The sequence below is a fragment of the Gallinula chloropus genome (genome assembly GCF_964237585.1).
Source record: "Gallinula chloropus genome assembly, chromosome: 5".
Lineage (NCBI taxonomy): Eukaryota > Metazoa > Chordata > Aves > Gruiformes > Rallidae > Gallinula > Gallinula chloropus.
The window spans coordinates 12,960,616-12,976,107 of NC_140090.1; the positions used below are offsets into that span (position 1 = coordinate 12,960,616).

A 15,492-nucleotide genomic window follows, 5' to 3' on the forward strand; every position below is an offset into this window, starting at 1 on the left:
CTGCAGTGACAAAAAACACATGTTCAGGTTGTTAAACATGTGTAAATGATACCCAACCACCCCTTCAGGCCCAGATTTGCCTCACCTCATGGATGCTGCAGAAAGCACCTTTGCTGGGGAGCTTTGATGCCCTCCCCTTTGTTCTCCAAGGTTAAGTGACCCCGAGATGGGTAGCACAACCAATGAGAGCAGCTTGTGTGGAGCAATGCCACTGCCCTTGGGACTGAAGTCAACATGCAAACTTTACAGCCTGGGCTGAGGCTCATCAGCTCTTGGTGCTGAGGGTAGCTAGAGATGGGCCCGCACCATGCACCACCTGCACGATGCCTTTCCACCAAGCTATGGTGACTTTTTATTTTACAAAATATAGGGCCTGATCCACTCAGAGCAGTAGGTCCCTTTGCAGCAGTGTCTTATCAATGTTGGTTAGCATCAGGCACCCTTGATCAAGAGCTTCTTTTGACAGAGGAAGACTCTTCCACCACAGACACCAAGCTTCTTCGGGCCTTGGGGTAAGATTATACTCCTTGGTCTGGCAGTGCCCTCTGCTTTAGAAACAGTTGGATGTATCTGAGTGTGAAGTGTAAATACCTGAGCTCTATCAGTCCCTAAAATCAAAGACACCCACAGAAAGGCTGCTGGCTTCTGAGGGACTGAAAGTTCAATGGGCAGCTCTTTGGTGGGGACACAGCAGCGTCTCTCCCTTGACTGGAGGACATTCCCCTTGAAGATCTGTCACAACATACATTTGTCAGAGGGCCTGGGAAGAGCTGTGCAGCGCAGGGTGTGGAGGGAGAGTTGCCCTGTCCCCTGGGCGCTCCCTGGCTCTGGGCCACCTCTCCCTGCCACAGCCTGCGGGAACCAGTCAGTGAATGTTTTGGTTTGTTTTCCCTTGGGAGTGAAGGAAGCAAAGCAGTGAAGGTTAGGGCTCATGGGTTTGTTTGTTTTATTAATAAAGCTCTGGACTGGCTGGGATAGAAAAGGAGATGCTGCCTGCAGAAAGCATCAGCAAACTTCTCTGGGCATGAGGAGGGAAGGAATGGCATCAAGGCAGAGAGCTGCTGTGGTTCACAGAAAGCTGTTTTGCCACTGGTTCTTTGGGTCTGACACCAGGTTACACCTTCAGTGGGACTCATACCTCACTGGACTGAGGGCAGGACCCATCCCCAGTCCTCCCTGGGCTCCTGCCCTCCTGCTCCCCTCTCGGCACTAGCACCACCAGATTCACAGCCATGCTGGGCCTCAGATCCAGAGACTGATCCGGTTGAGAAGCAAATCAAAGTCCAAAACTCATGGAGTTCCCAGAGGGAGCTGCTTACCACCCAGCGCTGGTGACGCAGGCGAGGGGAGAGGTGCAGCATGTCCTGTGGTTGGTGGATGGGGGTGAAGAAGAAGACCACGCTGCTGCCTGGCAGGGCTGTGTCACCCCAGCTCCTGCTGTGGGACACCTCAGCTGCTGAGAAGTCAGTGCCACAGCAGGTTTCTGCTAACTCTGTGTCTCAGATGGCCACTAAAACCCTGTGCTCAAGAGGATGCCTTTGGACCATGCAGGAGTTAAAACCCACAAATGCCCCCACACTGGTGTGGTGCGGAGGAGGGAGGGATTTTTGCCCTTTTAGGCAGCTCACCTGACACTGCTCTTCTGGCTTTATACTGGTTCCAGTAAACTGCTGTAAAATGTGTGACTTGGCGGACACATCCTCTAAAAGCCATTGAAAATGTTCCCTTTCCTTGCCGGAGGGGCCTGGCTCCAGAGTCACTGGGTTTCCTCCCTCTGCTTCTGGAGCTCTGGCTGCCCGGATTAAATCGTGTATTGAAAAATTCCATAACAGCTTCCGACCTCAATGAATAGCACATTCAAGGCCACTGGAAGGCTCTTGCATTATCTAGTTCAATAGTTTTCAACCTTTTTTTTTTTTTTTTTTTAATTTCCAGTAGACATAGGAATCCCCCAAAAGCCAGACCTCTGGCCAGCTCGGTGCAACTTTCTTCCAGAGACCCCTTAGGAGCAGCCTGGACCCTTGCAGGATCTCCGGGTCACGGGCTGAATGCCATTGTGGTGTGAGCTCCCAGCTAGGAGAAGCCATAGGATTGCATCTGCAATGGCCAGTGTCTAAATTGCTGCAGAGGAACACCTCTGGCCACAGTTATCCATGCAGAGCTGGGCCAAGCAGCAGCAGGCAGCAATACACCTTCAGGCTGGATCAGGCAAACAAGGGATGGCCTATGGCAAAGGACAACCCACGCCCAGGCTGAAACAAAGCCTCAGACCATCAGAGGCATGATAGCAAGAGGATAAAGGTGAGACAGGAGCCTTGCGGCACTCAGGGAGGCAGTGAGTCAGCCCTGACAGCCCAGAGAAGTGGGATGGGATGGCAGCAGTTGCTGTCAGTTCAAGGGTTCAAAAAGCCCATCTGAAAGCAGTGAGAGGTCACCAGCCACGGAACAAGCCCAGATGGAGACTACAGAGCCGTGTCCCTTGCACCCTGGGTCACTGTGAGGGATCCTGATTACACCCTGGACATAGATGACTTGGTGCCTAGAGGATGGACAGATGCTTTTGTTCTGTTTGTGAGTATGTGGGCTCAAGGGTGTCAGTGAAAGTGGGGTTCTTTTTAAAATAACATCCCACTCCCCTCCTCCAAAGTCTCATCCTGAGACCTGCTCTGTCATCATTGCCCAACAGGTATTTCCTCTGATCTCCTTGGCAGATTGCCCCTGTGAGTAGGACTGAAGCTGTCTGACCCTATCCATAACCCACAGTCCTGCTTGGTCATATTAAAACACATTTCTCTTTTTTTCTTCCCCTGAGCCAGGAGCTGTGGTATCTCTCACGTGTCTCCTTTGGGATGTATCACTTGGGCAGTGCCTGCATCTTCTGCATAGTAATCAGTTTAGATTTTTCTAAGTGCTACTAGAGAGACCTGGGGTGGTGAAAGTGTTAATATGTAAGACTGAGAGTCTCAGAAGTTACCTTTAGTACGAGTAGATTTCTTCCAGCTAAAAGACGTCAGTCTGTGATTGCTCCTGAGTCCCTGACACTGTGCTGGGGTAATGCTGTCTGTGCCTTCCCCAAGACCCACCTCCCCACGTTGCCATGCTATTTACTTTCAGTTCCTTAGATCTGGGAAGTTAGCAGGCTACTTAAGGCGTCCATCCCTCCCCTTTCATAAATATTATCACAATACGGGTTTTCTTCTGGAATTCCCCATGGATTCCAAGTCACACTGAACAATGCCACCAATGGGACAGACCATTTTTCAATGCAGTTTTTGCTTGGATTTTCTGGATTAAAACCATGTAAGGTTACAAAAGTCCAGGCAAGAAACCTGCAGGCAGAAAAACTCAAGAACAATTTATGTATTTGAAAAAAATAACCCACAAACACAACCAAAACCCCAGAGGTGGTGTACATAATGACAAAATCAAAGTGCCAGGTATTCCAAATAAATGGAGACTATTGAAAAGCAGCTGAGAGGGTTAGCTATAAATCTGACTGCTTGACGCTACTGAGTAGATAAGGTCTACTCTTGGGTCTGTTCTATTTATTTGTAATCAAAGGAATGGTGCTGCCTCACGTAATAATCGCTGCTGCTGGCACCAGGTGTTACGAGCCAGACACTGCTGGATGGGGTCAGCTCCCCATTCGGTGTTACTGCCTCCCTGCTGTTTGTCTTAGGAAAAGTCCCTCCCCAAGAGATGTTTATAAACTCTGATGGAGTTTTTTTAAACCTTATTTTGGTAAATGGAAGCAGATGTTTGGCAGGATTCATCTGATTCATCTCCAGTGTTTACAGACAGCGGAAGCTCACTGGCATGGTCCAGGGAGTCTAGGACACCGCGCATCCTATACTCATCAGATGTTTACATTAAGTCCAATAAGAATGGCAGGCCTACACCTTGTAAACACCTGAAGCTGTAACAACCTTACCCTCCCTCTTCTCACTGGCATGTGTATTTTTCCTGTCTTTAATCCACTTAGAATAACTCATCTTCAAGACCACAAATCTCTTTTACAGTGGGCAACTTGAACCTATAGCACACAGCTCGGTTTAGCTGCTCTGTGCTCAGTCAGTTGTTTAGCTGATGTCTCATAAACAGACATGTCAGGAGCAGCTTATTCTGTCTTCTGCTCAGGGGCAGCCTGGAACAAGTCCACATGAGTATCAGAAGAACCCATGTCATGAGATAAACCAGCGACATGGGTTTATGGACAGAATAATGTCGCGTTTATCTGAACCAATGCATAGGCTGTGTAGTAATTTTGTGTCATCCTGGCTCTAGAGATGGGAATTGGGAGGGTTGTAAAGAACATGGGCTTTATGCTGGACTTTTTAATCTCGGTTAATTGATTGCCAATTTATCTGAGGTGGTTAATAGTTTTGGAGAAGCTGATGGGATGTCTGCCTTGGGACATAATTATTTCTGTTATTCTTTCCTCGAGCTGAAACTAAATGTCAGTTAATTGGCACTGATTGATTAAAGCAGAACAAAGGGAAATATCCTCCTAAAGTCAGAGGCTTGTCCTTACTACAGAATATGGGAGCACTTCTAGCCTGAGATAAAATCGTCCTGGAAGCTTGACACACCAAGCCTTGGCCATGTCATATGTAAGACATATCCGCAGTGTCTGCTGTCTCTCTAGCCCAACAGCTGTTCTACGATCAAGCCTAAAGGAGACAAGAAATATAGTCTTTGCCATGATATAGCTAGTGGTACTCAATCCTGCATGTCTGAACTGCTGCTGACCTTGCCTAACTACATCATGAGAAAAGTCAAAGCAACGGTCCCCGGGAGGGTTCTGCAGTGAGGTTAGTTGCTTCCCTATGAAAACAAAGTGGCAAGCCTTGGTTTGGGAGTGAGGACGTAGCAGTTCTGCACTCTGGTCACTTGGATCATCTTCTCTGCAGATATTCATTACTGTACGTGCCCTCAGACTGCCATCCCACCCAGCGATGGGAAGTCTTTCTGAAAGCCACAGGGGTACCTCAGCAATCAGGACATTTGTGTATTAAAGAGATATGAAATTTGTGCTGATGTGGCAATCTCAGCAAGTACAGCTGCTCCAGGTGGTGTGGGGGTGAGCTAATATTGATGTATTAATTTGCTTCACAGAACCCAGTGAGATGAGAGGTGATGCCCTGTACAAGCAGGAAATCTGGGATATCGCAGGGATCAAAGGATCTTGAGGAAATAACTGCATTTGTAACCAGTCAGTAGGGATGAGGCTCTGCTCTCCTCACCTCACCTCACCTTACCTTACCTTGTGGGAACTTGGGAGGATTCGTTATTAGACTTAAGAATTGCTGTGGAAACACAATTAAAAAAAAAAGTCTTAAATTTGGCTTATAAAAACTAAAGGAATAACATGTTATTAGAGTAATTGTACAAATTACTGTGATTGCAAAAGGGCTTTTATGTACGGATATACCAGTTGGGAGTAATTATAGTAAGACTATATGTAGCTACACTCCCTTTTCCAGCTTATCTTCTTGCTCATGGAGTTGTTGCGCGGAGCACCCAGTTAGAGCATTCCTCTATGAGAAACCTCATCTCACAGATGAGAGCTTTGAGGCAAAGACCAACTACAATAATAATAATAATAATAATAATGCTCATTGTCTTCACATATTTTGAGTTTTTACAAGTCTTAGTGTTTGTGAAGGACTAGTGGTCTTGTAAGCTGTAAATTGTGATTCTGCTATGGTACAAAGAGGTCTCTGAGGGACTACTGAAAGGCATTTTGAGTGCATGAAGGGTCTTAAAATGTTGTCCTTTCAAGGAATTGAAACTGTCTCTAAAGCATTTAAGGGGAGATGAAAGGCTCTGTAGTGGGCTTCATGCTTTGTGCTCACCCTACAACAGATAAATGCACTGGAGTGGAACATTTCAGATCCTTCTACATATTCAACTGTGTCTAATTATTATCCTGGAATCACTTCCCATTTGAGGAGTTTATATTGGAGAGCATGCGTCTGCTTGTCACTGTTGCTTTGCCAGGTCCAAATTGTAATAATGCCTTTCTTCCACAGTTAAAAATAACTTTTCAGATGGTTTTTGCTTAGAAGTCTCAATGGGGTAGGAAAGCACATGCAGTAGAGCAGCAAATAGACCTTTTACCATGAGTGTCTTCAGATTCTGGGAAGCTGTGGACACCCCACATGTTCTTGGGTATTACCTGTGGACCTGGACATTGCCTTGAGCAAGAATGGGACTATGGGGCACATGCACTAAAAGCTGTGTCAGGACCAGTGTATTCCTTGCAGCTGGATTTCATAGACTTGGTGAAATGCTGGTGGGAAGTGACTTCTGGATGTCTCTAATCTAACCTCCACCTCAAAAAAGGGCTGGAGCCTACGCTGGGTTGAGCCAACCATGCCTCTGTCTGGTTGAATCCTGAACACCAGGATGGTGATGCCACAGCCTGTCTAGTGTTCCAGTCCTCTAGTGAAGAAGTTTTCCCTAGTGTTCAATGCCTGAGTCACAGCTTGTGGATGTTGCTTTGATCACTGCTTCTACTGAGAAGGATTTGGCCCCATCGTCTTTTTAACTGCCTTGGTATAGCTTGTGGGCTGCTATTAGGTCCTGTCTTCATCAGCATCACTCAGCAAGTCTGCTGTCCTCACAGAGGAAGTGCTCTAGGCTCTGAGTGTTTTAGCAGTTCACCTGCTGAATCATGTCCAGCCTCTCCACACCCCTGCTGAATTGGAAGCTTGAATGCCTGCAGCCTCAACAGCACCAACTAGAAAGCAGAGCTTCGCTTGACCTCCTGCATTAGAAAAAATAGTTTGCCTCATTTGTGGTGAGAGGGAACTGTTGTCTCCTAATTAATCTGGCTTTCAAGTTAACCCATGTATCCTTCTCATAGAGGTGCTCTTCAACCACTTGGTTCCCAGGCTGAAATGGGACACGGGGTTATTCCAGCTCAGTGCAGTACTTCATATGCCTCTGCTAAACTTCATGAGGTTTCTGTTGGCCTCAAGTTTCCCAAGGTCCTGCTGGTTTGAAGCATTGGTGCTCGGCATGCCTATGACCCCACATAATTTGGTGTTGTCTGTAAATGTGCAGAGAGTGCCTTCTGCCTCTTGTTCAGGCTTTCCTGGCTCCTTTTCATGAAGAGAGAAGACACAGTATTGGTCTGTGGGATCTATGGACTAGACATCTTCTGGCACCTCCTTCTGTGCTTTCCCACACCCGTCTCTTGGGCAGAGCTGTTTTCGGCACTCCCTGATGCAGCCTGGTCCCGGCTGCTCCAACCCTCCCTTTCTACTCCCTGGTTCTGCTGACACCAGTGTTTGGGTCAGGGTGGCAAACCAGCCTGGTGTCGGATGTGGGATACACTCAGCCATCACAGATATTCTTGTCCTGGCTGCAGTTTGCTTTTGCTGTGAAGCCACTCTTCAGACAGCGGAGCTGCTGGCAGAGCTGGTCTGTTTTCTCCTCTGGGCGACGACCCTTCACCTCCCACCGCTGCTCCACGCAAAGAACCGGGTGGGGATGGTCCCCCTGCTCTGCTGGCTGGCTGTGTGCGAGGATGTGCTGTATCTACACTGCTCCATCCAGGACCAGCGAAGCTGCTAGGAGCAGGCAGCACGCTCAGTGACCTCAGACAGAGGGACCTTAGCTAACCGCCGAGGCATGTACCGGGCACAGCTGTTTGCAGAGTCAGTGTCTGCTGCTGGCCAAAAAAGCACAGGCTTTTTTCTTTTTTTTTAAATTTTTTATATTTTAATGGGTGTTCTTTTATTTTTTTAAGTCATGTGCTGCTTCCTGAGGAGCGCTGCTGGCTCCGGAGGCCTCTCTCACAGCAATGTAAACACAGCTACTGTGTGTGCTCCGTCGGAGAGAGTGCCGGTCCCCGTAATTGCAGCTCACAATGAGGAAGCCGATGCCAACAGATGTATAATGAGCATTTTAAAAGCCCTCATTTTGTCATCCAATCATTGATCATCCTCATTGTGTAAATATTGGTTTTGTTTCCACAACAAAATGACTTTAAAAGAAACGATCACCAGGAAGGGAAAATAATAATAACAATAATAATAATAATTGATTCTGCTGATAAAATCAGGACAGTCAAAATGATTAATATGTCAATGGGGAAAGTTCGCAAATGAGACTTAATTTCTGTGGCAAAAAGACCTCGTGGATTCATCAGCTCTTGGTTGTGCCTAGAAATTCAGTGGCAGCTGGAAATTTGATGGTGATTTCTGATAAGCGAGAAAATGGGGAGAGTTTTAATGAATGACTTCAATGAGAAAATAAATAAGCTGGTCTGTGCAGTATTCTTCCTGATATTTGTTTTGCTATTAAGTTCAGTTAATGAAGTTCTCATTGTGTCATGGTGATTGTGCTGACAGCACAGCGCGACGTATGAGCACTGCTGGGAGTCTGGCTGTCGTGAGGGGGATACATCACCTTGGACACCGGCGGTAGAACAGGGAGGTGACTGTGACAGGAAGGTGTTTGCAGACCTTTGGCATGTCAGAGGTCAGAAAGACAGAAAGGTCCTGGTGAGCATCTTTGTCCTCTACTGTGAAACTGGCCACAGGACCTAAATGAATTCCTTTCTGTTAAACAACTGTGGCTTTTTGAGGAGAAAAAAATTGTCTTGGTTTATATCTAGACAATGGGGATGGGGAAAGGGGCTTTAACCACAGACCTTGGGGAAGTTGCACTCATGCTTGATCACTTTCCTTGCTATATGGTGCAGTCTGTTCTTAGCTTCAGTATGTTAGTTTGCAGTGTTCAGTCCCTGGCTCCTGCATCTTCACTATGAGGTTTAGGAGGTTTTGTTTTGTTTCATTTTCTGAGGTTTTTTTTGTTTGTTACAAAGCTTAATCCCTACGTGAGTACTTACAGACTACCTGTGAGTCACCTGTTAAGCTTCCTCTGGGTAAAACCAAACTAAGCTCCTCCTTTCTTTCACCTTTTCAATACCTCATTCATTCACAGTTTTCCCAGTTCAGTGCCCTTCCTGGTTGTAACACCAAAACTATCTTAATTTTCCTGGTGGTAGCCACTGCTCCAACCTGCTGGCCACCAGCTGTGCCCTGGGATGCTGTTCAGTCGAGGGCCATGGGAACCCACCTAGGCTGGTTTCCATCTGAAAAGTGGACCTGTGCAGAGTGTATGAGGAGACCCAGAGGGTCAGTGGGCTACCCTGGAGAGCCTGGGCTTGGCAGTCTCACAAACCCCACTAAAGGGGTTTTCCAGCTTTCAGAACAAGAAGGGCTGTATAAAAGCTGTTCCTTTCTTCATTCAGAACATCACAGTTTATTAACAACTTGGGTTTTCAGTCCTGTCTAGTTTCTGGTGCCTTTGGAGTTTTCCAGGGAACATAAAACAAATTAACCAGTCACAGTACAGCTACTTTTCTTGGTTACCTTGCAGAGCCTACAGTTCTCCCAAGGATCCCTGTGTCAGGGGATGGAAAGCTGAGAGTTTAAATACACACAGAGCACCACAAAAGGCACTGTACTGATTTTTTTTTTTTTTTCTTAAAGCATATTAAGTTCTTGGGTGACCATCTCAGTAGGTTTTCCCAAGGCTGCAGCTCATTTCAGATCAGTCCAGATAGACAGGCTCTAACTCTATGGCCTATGCATCAGGTGAGAGTTGGAGTAATCCCTGAATAAACTTGACTAATGCCACAATGACCTAGTGGCAGCCTTCTGAAGCTCTTCAATATGTGTAATGTCCAACTTTCATACTAAAAAAAGTTTATTTGGGGCTTCATGAACATAAAACTGTGTGTCTGAGGAAGAAGCTCCAGTTGGACTTTCCAGAACCAATTCAGATGTTTGTGATGGAATTTAGAATGCTATGGAGATGCTTTGATTCCTTTGAATTTGGAGGGACTTTAAGTGCTTAATTACTTTTACTGCTCTGAGCTTTTACTTAGCCATCCTTGCTGTGTTGTGAAGCTCCCATGCTCCCATCCCTTTCCTTTGGCTAATGGAAACATCTTTTTTCCAGAATATGTGACTACCTCAGCACCACTTCAGTGCCAAGCCTGCTAGGTTGGCTCAAAGTGCTGAGAAGTTGATCTGCACCTCCCAACTCTCCAGCAAAGCAGATGAGGGACACACAGGTTTTCCACTCGGTGCTCAGCTGAAGGGATTACAATGACCGGTGAAGAGCTGAATGAACTTTCAGAGCAATAGTGTCTTAAGCTGAAAGTGCAGATATTAATGCTTCAAGGTTTTGTGTTTGGGGGTTTTTTTATGTGTGCACTGCTTTTATTTTAATCAAAAAGGTTTGCACACTTCAAAACACCGTGCTTCTTTATGCCAGCTTGAACTCACAGGCACAGTACTTTTGTGCCCAGGCACAAATGTCCACAGGAAAAGATACTTATTTTTAAAATACTTTTTCACACAAGTATCCCAAGGTCCCTTCACAGCATTACCTCAAGTAGAAAAGTCCATCAAACAAAATAGCTACTCAATCCGTTAATCACATGAGCGAAGCATTTTACCGTGGCCAATTGAACAAACATCTAAAAAGAGAGATGAAGAGCAATCAGCACAGCAGAGGAAAAGAAATGACTTTCATCTGGGAGGGAGCAGGACAATAAAGGGATGGTTGGGTGAGAAAGCTGCGGTGAAGACTTCTTCACTGAGGGGTTGTGTTAGGGACAGAGGAAGAGCTGATGCTGGGCGATCAAGAGAGCCCCAAGGGGAGCAGAGGAAGACTTGGTCTGTATGATGTGGTGGATTTTGAAGATCAGAAGAGGGTATCTGATGATGTGATGCAAACTTCCACGCTGGGGAAAGAGCAGGGGTTAGACCAGAAGAGGGCTGAGATTTCATTCTGGAAAGGTAGACAAAGAACAAAGATCTCTTTCCCCATCCCATCCCCGCCTCATCCCCTCCCCGCCCCCCCCCCCCCCCCCCCCCCATCAGATTTGGCTAAGAAAGGGATAGGAGGGACAGGAACATTTAGAAGACAGAACTGCTGGCAGAGTCTCTGTAAAATTAATTAGCATATCTCACCTAATTTTCTACATTCAGTCAGAGACATACAGTCCAGAGAGGAAACAAATGGTACTATTTTAAAGTCAGTCATTTTCCCTCTGACATATTTACTTTCTAGAAAGGTAGTAAAGAAAATATTGACATGCCAGACTTGATGGGCTCCTTTGTTTCAGACAGCGTGGTCATTTACTCTGACATCAGACTACATATTTCTCATAGCTGCAGCAAATTGCTCAATCTGTAGAACATTTACTGTTTAGAGAAGTCCTTGGATGCTTCAGCAAACTGTGTCTTGTTTCTCTGTCCAAGAGCTATATATAGACTTTGCTCAATCAAGGTCCGAGCAGCTGCTGCTCAGATGTGTGAGTAGAGCTAAATACTTTTAAGGGTGTAAGAAAGTGACCAGATAACTCCAGCCACTTTGCTGTGAAAGAACCAGGTGTTGGTCTGAAAACAACAGAGAAGTAGGCATCAATAATGCATCTTAAAAACTTTTGGACTCATAGCACCTCCATGAAGCTATTTAGCCACCCTTCAGGTTACCTTGCTCTTCACCTCATGACACATCAGGATATAAAGCGTCAATGCCTGTAGTTACACTGCATCTGACTCCCTTGGGCTTGATGTAATGATGATCTATAGGTGCTATGAAAATATCGATATTCTATAGGCATATAGAAAGGCATATAAAAAATGTGGATACTTAAATGCCATTATCTTGACTGTAAAATATGGCACTCCATAGTAACATATGCTGAGAGTTACCCTGAGTAAACCACCTTGTTCTCAGCTGAATTTTGACCAGGAAGCTTGTGGGTAAAAAGCCTTCTCCTGCAAAACTGTCTGGAAGATTTTTATATACTCTGAGTAATTAAGGGTCTGTTTTCATTTCTGCTGGTGGGTAGACAATAGGATATGACCAAGTTGGGAACCCCCTCTACCCTTTTGTGCCCGCTCCCCAAACTATCAGACATAGAGGGATTGCTGGGACTGGAAGATGTCCTGAGAGCTGGGAAAATGATGGCTGGACAGCCTTGTAGGTGAGGATTAGGAACTGCAGTTTGAAATGGTAAAGAAACAGATTTCTCCTTACTGGCTAAGGAGTTGGGTTAGGAAGACAGAAGGGTTTGGGATGGGTTAGGAGTGTGTTTGGTGCCCGACACTGTCCTCTTGCATGTCCTCAGGCAAAATACTTTATCTCTCGCTGGAAAACACCTCCCGGACGTAAAGTTCACGTAACATGAAGCACAGGCTGTCCTAAGAGACAGACAGCACGGAGTTAGAACAGCCAGCCGTCCTTCACCTAAAACCCAGAGGCTTCAGAGGGACCCGGGCAGTGATGCTCGCCCAGCCTCAGGGCTGCCCAGGAGGAGGTCCCGCCCTGAGCTCCTGAAGGACGTGGGCAATCCGGAGTTGAGTCCCGGCAGGGCCGGTCCGGAGCTGGGGGTCCCCCCGTGCTCCCCGAAGGCGCGGGGAGGGGGGGCCGGGATCGCCCGGGGGGTGCAGGTTGCCTACGCTGCCCGCGCTGGGTTTGCCGTGAACACCTCTGCTCTCCCCACGGTCCCCGGGGTGAGGACACCTCCCGCCGCCCCCGCCCTTCCCTCGGGGGCCCGTTCCTCCGCCCCGGGGCTGCCCCGGCCCGTGCGTGCCCAGGGGGCCGGGGGCGGAGGCGGGGCGGGACAGGGGAGGGCTCGGCCGGCTCCGGAGCTCCGGCCCGGCCAACCCGCGGCCGCCGGGGCTGAGCCATAAAAGCGCCGGGAGCCGCCGGGGCCGCGGCTTCAGTTGGCCGCAGCCGTACTCGGCGCGCCTCGGGGTGGGCAGCCCGGCTGGCCCCCTCCTGCCGCCCGGCCTCCCACGGCCCCAGGGACCGCGCCGGCCCCCTTCCCCGCCCGTCGCCCCAAGATGCTGTTTTGGCACACGCAGCCGGAGCACTACAACCAGCACTCGACCGGCAGCTACCTGCGGTGAGTCCTCCCCGCCCGGCCCCAGCCGCCCCGGGCAGCGGGCAGCCCCCGGGCGCCCTCGGCGCGGGTGTTGTGTGGGAGCGGTTGGTCTCCGTCCCCAGAGCTGCCCGCTCGCTCGTTGGCCGCCCGGGTGGGACCCGGTACCCGGTGGAGCCCCCGCATCGCCCGGGGTTCCTGCTGCGGACTCTTTCTCGGGGATGTGGGCTTCTTGTTGCCTTGTTTTTCCAGCGCCTGGTTAAACCCCGCTCTGCGGTTTTGCTTCGTTGCTTCTGCCGGCTTCCCCCTCCTCGAGGGTTCCGGTAGTGCGGTTCAAAGGGAGAAGGTGCGAGAGTTGGGAGCGCTGTCAGAAACCCGCAGGAAGGGTCTCGGCAACCTGAGCGGGCATCGTTTTCTCAGGACGGGATCTCTTTCCCTTCTTTTGGGGGCGATGGGTAAAAAGCTTAGATTTTCACTTTCGGAGCTTGCCTAAACCAGCTTTTTCCTGTCTTCGAACAGTTGCGTTTAATTAAATGTGCCTAATTTAAGCACAAGGGCTGCTAAACAATAGTCTGTAACATGTGTAGCACAAACCCGTGTTTCCTCCCTCCAATAAACAACAAAGCAGGCAACTTTGGGAGTTTCCTTTCTGCTGTCTGCTTATGAATTTATTATTATTTTTCCCCCGAATATGTAAAGCTGGGCATTCAGCTGGTGTCAATTGCTGCTGCTCTGCTCGAGTGTGGTTTTTCTGAACTGCAGCAGTGGGAGAACCTGGCAGTGTCCCGAGAGCCTTGCTTTCAAAATGTACCCCCAAATAACCACCGCTGAGGGAACACAGGGTTTGCCTGGCGACAAGCTTCGCGCAGAGATAACGCTTCCCTTTCAAGGACACACGCGGTCTGGACTATTCCTGCTCACTGTCAGTGTATTTGCATAACAATGGGTTTGGACTAAATAATTTCCCTTTATCAAATGTTACAGTGCTGTGAGATTCTTGCTTTCTGGCAGCTTCTCCACTCCTTCCCCTCTTCCTCCTATCCCAGTAAGCCTGTTTTAACAACATGTGTGCGGCTAAATTCCTGTTCTCTCTTCCTTTGCTCTTGCAAACCTGATTAGCTCAGGGCAGCCACAGCAGTCGAGGCAGAGGAACACCAGCACTGGTGCCTGAGTGTGCTGTCTCTACATTAGAGAGCATTGATGGTGCTCAGGCTGCTGTATGACCTCCATGAATTTGTGCTACACGATCACGAAGTCTGGGTCAGGCTTGAGCCTGTAATTCACCTTCCTTTCAATTGGTCAGAAAACACATTAGATTATTTTTGCTGGCTTGTTGCTAGCTGGGGGGGATAAAGGATACCTGATCTGGCAGGAAGGCTGTTAGCATGAAGGTAACCTGTGTTTTGGGAACAAACTCCAGATTTAGTAAGTATCTGCTGCTGTGACTGTGGCGTTTTTGACCTGGGACTAAAAGCTCTAAACCCAGTTTTGTGGCAGCAATGGCCTCGGGTGTTTCAGGGAAGGTCAGTTGAATAAAACCCTTGGTTTTTTTGTAGTGACTTCTAATTCTGGCCAATTTGCTCTCCATGGGAATATATCAAGAGATGCATTTCTAGAAGGGCATTCTTCTGCTGAGCTATGCCTTGCTGAAGGCTCTCCGTCCCTCTTGTACGGGCACTGCAGAGTCAGCTGAGATGGAACAATCCTTAAAGTAGCTGTAGAAGATGTTTGTATCAATTACACACAAACCCTTTGATCTCTGCAAAGTATCTCTGAGATGTCCATGTGCATTCTGCTGTACCTCAGTGGTATTTGTAGTTACAGCAAGGCAACGCTACAGAAAAATCCTTGTAAATCTTCATTCATTTTCATGGAAGCCCTGTATGTATTTCGTTCTCTGTTCTGCCAGATGGCTGAACTGTCTCAAATAACTTTCTCTCTTATTGGGTAAGGGGACTAACCCTTCAATTAAGACCAGAACTGTAAAACTTAGGCATAAAAGTGAAACTTGGGAGAGTTTTAAGGATTTCCACCTCTTTCTTTTCTTTTTTTTTTTTTTTTAAGATGGGAACTGGTGTCAAAGCCTTATTCCAAAACTTGATTTGTTACTCTTGAGCGAAGAGAGAGTTGAACAAATATTCTCATGTCATATGTACCTACAGCTTAGAAACACTTTTGAGCCTTGATCTGTCATTTATAACCGTCTTCGTTCCAAACGCTTTTGGTAAGGTGAGCTATTGTAGAAGAGCTTCATCCAAAGCCACGAATGCCACTGATCATTAGTTCAAATGCTACAGGAATAAAGATGTGATTAACTTGTCTGGCTTCATCAGTGCTTTAACACAGCAAAGCTTTCCAGAAACCAAACCATAGATGCTTCTATGCTTATTCTCCAGTGACCAGACAGCTGTTCCAGCAAGTGCAGGGTGTTAAGAGCCTGATGTGAAACATGATATTTGAATTTTGACTTCCCATCATCTAAATTTCTCAACTGTTTCAGCTGAATAGGTGTACAAATTCCTCACCCGAACCGTTACACTGAGGCCAGGTTTTGTGTGCTGCTTTTCTGCAGA

General features: G+C 47.6%; 1 protein-coding gene across 1 annotated transcript in view; it reads left to right on the top strand.

The window, feature by feature from the left end:
* Positions 1–12,881: 12,881 nt before the first annotated feature.
* Positions 12,882–15,492, top strand: part of TFCP2L1 (transcription factor CP2 like 1) — a gene marked incomplete at both ends in the record, with an annotated part of 31,240 nt that continues 28,629 nt past the window's right edge. Inside the window, one exon of the mRNA XM_084264304.1 lies at positions 12,882–12,943. Coding sequence (XP_084120430.1) covers positions 12,882–12,943 — 62 coding nt within the window. The remainder of the gene's footprint in view (positions 12,944–15,492) is intronic.